At 40.2% G+C, this 8,779-nt stretch overlaps 1 protein-coding gene across 1 annotated transcript; it reads right to left on the bottom strand.

Moving 5' to 3' along the window:
- Positions 1 to 98: 98 nt before the first annotated feature.
- Positions 99 to 8,491, bottom strand: marveld2b (MARVEL domain containing 2b). Its single transcript, XM_035657792.1, has 7 exons — positions 8,437 to 8,491; positions 5,506 to 6,769; positions 5,026 to 5,061; positions 4,759 to 4,934; positions 3,068 to 3,239; positions 2,908 to 2,958; positions 99 to 1,084 (listed from the first exon to the last, which is right to left on the bottom strand). The coding sequence occupies exons 2-7, from the start codon at positions 6,745 to 6,747 to the stop codon at positions 986 to 988; spliced, it is 1,776 nt and encodes a 591-aa protein (XP_035513685.1). The 5' UTR covers positions 6,748 to 6,769; positions 8,437 to 8,491; the 3' UTR covers positions 99 to 985.
- Positions 8,492 to 8,779: the final 288 nt, after the last annotated feature.

Below are 8,779 nucleotides of genomic sequence, written 5' to 3'. Positions count from 1 at the left end.
CTAGCTATAATGGCCTTATCAAATTTGAGCAAGTCTTAACAGTGAGTAGTCTTAACAGTGAGTGATTGGTGTCACAGAAGTCAGTGCATTGGCTAAAGTAAAAAAAGTATGTAAAAAAGGTGCTTCATTGGCGTAAAGCAGTAGTACATATATGATACAAAACATACACATATCAAACATATCAATGTACAAATACAGAGTTACTAAAAGGAGTGATTAAAACTCATTTAAAGACACATCTGTTGAGATTTAAGTTAAGTGTGAGATAGTTCTTACATTCCACTGTGGACAGCTTTTAGTAATTGTTCATATTTCAAGAGAAGATTACACGGCAGAAGAAACTCCCACTGTATGACACATACACAAGTATCTGACCAACAATATACATAGTTAAACTAACTTATAACAAACCTCTCCTATATCTGTTATGGTGCTATTCACACACATGTTCGAATATGTGCTTGATTGTCACCTTACCCAAACTCAGATGAAAAGATAATTTAATTTCTTGTATAATTAATTTTATATATATATCAAATGTGGCTGATAAAAATGTCCATATGGTCTCTTCTGATTAAGCTGGTCTTGCAGTTACCTCTTCCTCCAGTCTGTGTTAAACAAACATCGGACAGGACACAGTGATGAAACTTATAATCATCTTTTTATCTCAAATGGCAAAAAAAGCAAAAAAAAAAAGGAAAAAAAAAAGCCATTTATTTAGGTTGATCCATTCCAGCTGTCTGCATTCTGTCCATGTATTCAGATCCCATTTTGGGTGTAGCTTACTTTTCCTTTGACCTTTCCACTCTCTAGAATGACATTTCCACTGATGATGTTTCTACCTGTGACAAGATCATTGACATTACTGACAGCAGTGATGGTATCAACCTATTCTAATGTGATAATGGCATATCTACATTCAGCTATTAGGGTATTATCAACAATGAGGACATTCTCTTGTTCCACTACACTGTTGCAGACTGTGTCAGTCTTTGACGTTGTACTCCTGAATCTTCTGTTTGATGTGAGAGAGCTTGTTCTTCAGGTACTCACACCTCTCCCTTTTTTCCAAATACGTTGGGTCCTGAAGACAAGAACAGAAATAAATTCAATGTTTTGCTATCTTTCCTAGTGTTATTATCAGGGACATTGTTGTGGTAGCAACACATAGAAAACTGTACTTTTCAGTAGACCAGACAAACATTAATAAACCAGGCAGAGAGAACATTTTGGGTAACTGGGGGCAAAATCTCACATCAAAACATACGACTTATTAAAAGGGACATTCCACTGATTTAGTATTCCATAAAATTGGGGGGGATTGAAGGACAGATAAGTTAAAAGCATGTAGTCTTTAAAGCCAAGCTGAAATACCCCTGATGACATCACCAGGGTTATTTCTCAGACTTATTGAGTTGTGCTCCTTTAAACAAGCTCTTCTGTATTGACTTCTGCCTCTTAATTTGTTATAGCAAGTATTAAATAAACCTAGTAAGGTAAAAAGAATATGAGTTTTTATTTTACAATCTGATTTAATTGCAATTAAAATTCCACAACATGCTAGTGTTCAGAAGGGCATCAGCTCATCAAACCTGTAGATGCTCACAGTATCTGAGCTGTGTTACATTCTACTAGGAATAAACAACCAAATACCTCATAATGGTTTCGGTAGGTTGATGACAACACAGTCACATTGACATGACTCACTGGTTAGGATAACAGTGTGGAGAATTTCTTCCTTAATTCAAAGTACTAAACTGGTTTTGGTTAATGCAACTGGGACAGAGTGACCTCATTAGCCTCTACTTTCACTCTAAGAGCTTTTGTTAGGATGTCAACATTACTACATCATCCAAAAATCTTACCTAACATTGTGACTTGCTAAAAATAAAAATCTGTTTATTATCAATTATGAAAATATTATACCTGCACAATTATACAAATGCAACAATGGTGGAGACAGTTGTTCCTGTCCGTCTTGTGTCATTAATAGTAGTAGTAATTCAAGTTCTCCTTTTTTTGAAAAATGAAGGCCACATTTCCCATGAATCCTTTTGCTTCTTGGGCCCTGACCACTCCCTGCCATCTAACAAGATTCTCTGACAAATCCTGTCTGGTGTGTACCCCCAAACGTAATACAATATACTAAGGTTTTAAACAAGAATATCTGTATTTGGATTTACACCAGAAACCAACACCATCTGGACCAGGAGTACCCAAATATTTTCATGTCAAGGACCCCCAAAATAGATGCACATTCCATGGACCCCCAATTTGAGAGGATTCTTTCTTAAGGAATCCCTTTTTTATTTTATTTTTTAGGTTTGAAGAGGGTTAGTCAATCAATGATCAAACTAGGGTCACTATAAATTACAATTGATCAAACGACTAATACTATTTCTCTCTTTGCTGTTCCAACTTCCCAAAATATGTGATAAAGTTAAAATATTCTGTTCTTCCTTTTGCTGAGGTTAGGGCCCAGTTAAGGAATGAGTTATTCCCTGGACCCCAGTTTTAAAACCACTGATCTAGACTGCTTTTCTGTGTTTGATTGTTTTTTACTTTGGCATTCATACTCATCATACCATATATTATATTAATATTTAAGTTTAGCAGCTGACTAATTAATGATCTAATTTTATAATAATTAAATAATAATCATTTAAAAAAACAAAGGAAAAAAAAAGTAAAATGAAGACAAATGAAAGTTGGTCTGATAAAAAAAACAAAGGTACCAAAAGTACCAAAGCAGGCTCTTGGTAGGTGAAATGCAGTGGGGTAATATCTTTTGTTGCACAGGGAATCAAGGGTTAATGGGTTAAACAGAATTATCATGAGGCACACAACCAGCCCCTCAATGAGTGACATTGGATGGATCATAAATCACATTTTAGGATCTCTACTTACAGCTTTCTTCCTCTGATACTCCATTAAAATGCCACTGATCCTCTCCTTCTCCTGAAACACAATTAGCAACACAACATTAGCATGTTACTGGACACAGTTATTGAGTGTGCATCCATCTGTATTCCTCTGTGTGAGTGTGTGTGTGGAGTGAGAGTTGTACCATTTGGCTGGAAGGCCGGGAAGAAAGGGTCTGCATCATCTCGTCCATCTCTTCAAACTTTTTGGCCATGACCTGAACCTCAGCGTGTATCTCCTTGTACTCGGCGTACTGGTCATTGAACACAGCCTTGTACTGGTCCCTCTCCTCGTCCGTGCGGATGCTGGGATACTTCCTGTGGAAAAAAGAAAAGCAGACGACACATTTTTTTGGGCTGCTAGCTACATTCACACTATAGCTGAATGTGTCTCAGTCTCCTAGCAGTAGGTCCTGAGGATGACAATATTAATCTGTCCGTCCAACACAACTACTAGCCAGATTCAAATCTGCTGTGGATATTCATGTTTCTCTGAGGTTTATGGGATAGGATCACAAGTTTGTCTTAAAACTATAGTCAGGTGCCTGTCCAAACACTGAAACACTGTTTGCTGTTATCATTCCTCCTGTTCATACTGGACATTAAAAGATCCCTTCATAATGTGCTGCCAATGTAAGTAATGGGTGTCAACATCCTGTGTAACTGTATTCTGTGTAAAAATGCATTCCAAACTTTATCTGAAGTTACTATGAGGCTTCAGTCTGAGTTAGACTAACCAAATGGATTTCTTTTTTTTTTTTAAAGTTACAATCTTTTTAGTATAAAATTCCTGCTTTGTGTCTCCTCAGAGCTGCAGCGGAGGACTAATAATAAACACAGGGACTTGGTATTAGAGCTGCAACTAACAATTATTTTCGTTAGCGATTAATCTGTATATTGTTGTCTAGTCCATAAATTGACGTAACATCCTCAAATGTCCTGTTTTGTCCATAACCCAAAGATATTCAGTTTACTGTCATAGAGGACTAAGAAAGCAGAAAATCCTCACATTACAGAATCTGAAATCAGAAAATGTTGACATTTTTCTTAAAAAATTACTCAAAACGATTAATCAAGTATCAAAATAGTTGGCAATTAATTTTTCTTTTTTTTAAATTCATTTTCTAAACAGAATTAATCATCCGATCATTGCAGCTTTACTTAGTACTTAAAAGGCTCTAATTTTTATATAATATCTACTTGATTAGATTTACTCAGAGTTAGATAGATAAGAGCCAAATAAACAATGTGTTAGTCCATCAAGCAATACTTTCTGCCTTCCCGTCTGTGGCACTCAGAAATATATACCAAAAATATATATATACCATATAATATAAAAGTATCTGCATCAGATTTTTTCCTAATTTTTACTTTATTCAAAACAAGATGTTGGCCAGTGTATTCTGTATCTTTTCATTTGTTTTTTAATTTTTTAAATATATGTAGGACACATTGTAAGGATTTCTGGTCCTGAATCTCTGTCACTGTCAATTTTAGGTTAGATTTATTTGGTCTATCTAAAGCTCTGAATCAAGCAGCGCAGTGTGATATAGAACCACTTTTTGGAATGATGACAAAAGATTTCCTCGCATCTCTTTCAAGATTGGCCACTTTCCTCTGGAGCCCTCTAATCAAGGACTAAATAAAGACTTAAAAACAGATGATGAAGGTTTAAGTTCAAATGTATGCTGTGTGTCAATGGAGACCTGAGGATCTGCATCAGAAAAGTGTTGAACATGAACACTAAATAATTGTTTCCAAGACTGTTTTCAGATGTACAAACGACAGACAGCAAGTCTGAAAACCGCAAGGTATTTTCCTAAAATTTGATACTCACGCCACATAGTCGGCTATAACAACAGGTTTGGGGATGTGTCCGGCTGGTATGTGACCTCGGAGGATCTCTGGCTCCAGCGCTATCAGAGAAGCGGCTGCAGAGTTTGGAGCATCCATGATGTCTGGTTGGATGGTGGGCAGAGGAGTCTGCTCTGAGGCCCTGGAGGATGGACCCAGCTACAGTGGAAAGTCATGTGTTCAGTTCATGTACAGTGCGTGCAATTCAATGTCTGCTAGAACATTTCAAAAAGTTATCGTTGATACTTACAATAGACAGAGGGACCGATGATCCAATGGTTTTCATCTAGGGTGTATTGTGAAAGGAAGAAGAGATGGGCAATGATTCATTAAGTGTTCACAGTGTTCAAAGTGTTGAGAACAATTCAATGTTCCAGTGTTTTAGAATGTTATACACTATGTAATACAAGTCCCTATACTTTAGTTTCAAATATCTGCAATTTAATATATACTACTATATATACTAAAGTTAACAGAAAGCAGTTGCTAACTCAAAGGTAGGAAAGACAAATATTGTGGGTGACTACTATACAGTAGAGCATAACATTTTTTAGCTAGAAAATTAAATGAAATTAAATGAAATACTAGTGGAAATAGAATAAGAATATGATCCATCGACATCAATCAACAGATCCAGTGTGTCTGCACCATTATGCTTTTAGTTCTGATGGTTAGGGGACACGCAATGTATGCTGTCAAGTATAGAAAGATAAATATATGTTTTTCAGACCTCCTGTGCCAGCCCCTCCTTCCTCATCCTGGCTGCTTCGTGCCTCCACAGCTTCAGACACACTACCGCACTGATGAAGTAGAGCACCATGGTGATGAAGAGGAAGATGATGGCTGCTGTCTGGCCGGCCTCGGTGCGACAGAACGCTCCATTTACTCCATTATTGAAGACCGGCATGTAGCACAGCCCCCCTCGAGTGGTGTCCCTGACATACATTATCCCCGCTGCCAAATAGAGCACCGCCAACACCAGGTTGATGGAACACTCAGTGAGCGGCCACCAGGAAGAGTCTAGAAGGATGGTTCTGTAGTATAAGGTCATCCCAATGACGACCAGAATAACAGTCACGATCCACGCAAGACCAGCCACCACCAGGACAAAAGGCGTCTTGGGGCCTGTGTAGTAACCGCCCCCAGATCCATATGCACCAGCACCTCCACCGAGTCCCCCATACAGCTGCGGCTGGGAGTATCCAAACATATTGAACCACTCGTTGTCCTTATGAACATAAGCGCAGACGCAGGCGAACACAACAGCTCCCAGCAGCAGTTGCACGCAGCCCAGGAGCCTCAGCAGGCCAGCCCAGGACTTCATGTAGGCGTAGCGCTCGTGGTACTCCTCCACCCGCTCGTGGTAGGTCTGGACTGACAAATTGGTGGGCACTGCGGAAACGGAGTCGAGGGCTTCAGCACCCAGCAGCAGCCTGTCTCGCTCCTTCTCAGTGGTGTAGCTGCCTCCAGAGCCGCCATAGGGGTCCCGATAGGACCCAGGAAGGGACGGAGATGGAGGGGCGGAGTGGGGAGGCGAGCAGGGGACTCCCGAAGTAGTTTGGCAATTACCACTCTTCCAGGACGAGGGGGCGGGGGAGTGAGGGGCAGGTGGAGGAGGGGGGATGGACCAACCCTTGCTGCCACGGTTACCACTGTTGCCGCGGAAGAAGTTCTTGACAGAGTCAGGGATGAAGCGGCGCACCGGCTTAATGTCCATGGCGTCACAGTTGTCCTCCATTGGCTCATCGTCGCTGGGGGGGTAGAAGGATACTGACCCAACAGCTGGCTGATCAGGTAGAGGGGGAGGGGGAAGGGGGTCTAAGCTGGTGGTCGGCAATGTTCCATGCATGGAAGGTGGGGGCAGAGGGAAATCCGTGTCCCGCCATAAGGAGCCCACAGGGACCTGGTCATAGTGTGGGATCTCCCGCACCCGGTCGAACCTGGTGGCAGAACCAACTCCTCCTGAAGACATCGGGACCTGGACTCTGTGTTCGCTACAGAGAGAAAGGCAGAGGATTAAATCAACCGATCGACCTGCAGCGGTTTTAAAGGATAATTCTGCTTAATTAAAATATAGGTCTTACTTCAACAAACACAAGCAGTCAGACGATCACATTATGATTTCTTCCCTGCAATAGTTTTGCTTTCTTTTTGTTTCCATTTCAGCTCACTTCCTTTGATTTCATCATTCCTGACCCTCTTTATTTCTAAATATTAAATTGCTGTTAATGTCACATGTTTTCTACTTGATATATTAAACATTTCACACAAATACAATGTAGGTTACTTCTTAAAAATGTAATCATAGAGTTTTGAAAAAAACCTTTAAAGAATAAAGAATGAGGGAGATATAGGGTATATAATTGCGTCTGATGGGCTATTCCTGCATACACAATATACATGTAAACAGGATAACTGGCCATTCACAGACACAGATATCTCAAACCCTGGATAAACAAAACAAAAATATTCTGCATGAACATCCTCAATTTCTGCAATTCAGAATTTCACATAGAAATGCACTAATATTGAATCTTCAAAGATGAATATACTACCACAATAACCAAGACTTACTGCCAACTCTCAAAAAATGGAAGCTGGGTTCAACTAGAACCAACAACACCCTCTGTCACTCAGAAGGCGTACACAGCCTTGCCGGAGAGTTGAATCCGTGTTGGCATGGCTAATTTTCGTCAGTTGGAATGTAGTAGGACTGCCTGTCAGCCACAGTGACACACATTCACAAAGTGCTGCTCAGTTAGCACAAAGTAAATACATATTCTACCGTAATCCATAGGAGTGTAGATGTCAAATCTGACTCTACAGCTGATAAGCTATTGCTTCAGAACAGTGAGGAGATAATGGAGGTGTAACAAACAGAGGCCTCACTGTGAACAGCTGTCAATGGAGCTGAGAAAGAAACAGACCCAGCAGCAGCTAGGTCTGTGGATCATCCACAGAAACAGGGACTCTGAGATGATGTTGTGAGCCCCACACATTCCATTCACCTCCACTGTACATAAAGAAAACTCTGGCTAGTCTGGTTTCACAAACCGCTTCTCCAATGCTTTAATGATGTGACTGCTCCATCAGCTTTTACATGCATGTACAATACTGTACCTTTAAAGGCTATTTCCTCAAAATGAGGTTTCCACTTCAGTAGCACTTATTTAAGTTAAACTGTTGTCCTGTTTACCTGCAGTGCCTTTGAAAGCCGTTTTCTCTCAGTCTGAGTAGCACTGACACACACCAAACCTTCCAGTTTCATTCCTATCTATGTCCTGAAGCTTTTTACATATATCATTCACAGCCTGATTTATATAGCATTTCATTCCTAAAAACTTGTATTAAAACAATGGAGTGTTAATAAGAAGTTTAATGTTGCTATTTACTAGTTACCCTATTCACCTGTAGTGTCAGGCCTTAATGTTGGCTTACTGTTAAACAGCGAACAAACTTTTTACTGAAGTAGTAGCCTGATACAGAGCAAGTGTCTGTGCGCAGCCGCTTGCATTGTAAACCGATAAATCGGATAAAATAAATAAAAACAAAGTAAAGAACACAACAAAGCCAACTCATGTCGTTCGTCATGTTCAAACCTATATTTCTGTGATTAAAAGCGAAATAACACAAAGAATTCGACATTTGGACGCTGACTTACCTGCCGATAACTGTGCGTATATTCCCTCAAACAGGTAGCAGCGACATGCTGTCTGCCCCCCCGCCCTTTGTTTGCCCTCACTCTCACACTGATCTCAGGTCAGACATCGCTGTGAACTCCTGGTTAGCTGAGGGGAACTAGCGAGATCAAAAACTGATCCCAGATCCCGGCCGCGGTGAAACTCACCCGGCCAGTTTGACCAGCCTCACGATGCGTTCAAGGCCTCCCTCCGACTTCCCAGTTTCCAATTCTTAAAAACAACATTCGTTCATTAATTGATATTATTATTTTATATTATTTAATAGTGTGATTTATCTCATTCTCTCCTCCTCCTCCTCCTCCT

Source organism: Morone saxatilis, unplaced genomic scaffold (genome assembly GCF_004916995.1).
Source record: "Morone saxatilis isolate NCDOM2014 unplaced genomic scaffold, NCSU_SB_2.0 Contig16, whole genome shotgun sequence".
Classification (NCBI taxonomy): Eukaryota; Metazoa; Chordata; class Actinopteri; family Moronidae; genus Morone; species Morone saxatilis.
This window is presented reverse-complemented; position numbering and strand designations above follow the sequence as displayed.

Excerpts from the sequence above, each read along its gene's own strand:
- marveld2b (XM_035657792.1), bottom strand. The coding sequence starts at position 6,747 with ATGTCTTCAGGAGGAGTTGGTTCTGCCACCAGGTTCGACCGGGTGCGG. Across the intron at positions 5,062-5,505 it reads AGGAGGGGCTGGCACAGGAG|ATGAAAACCATTGGATCATC; the intron begins GTCTGAAAAACA and ends AATACACCCTAG. Across the intron at positions 4,935-5,025 it reads CATCGGTCCCTCTGTCTATT|CTGGGTCCATCCTCCAGGGC; the intron begins GTAAGTATCAAC and ends TTTCCACTGTAG.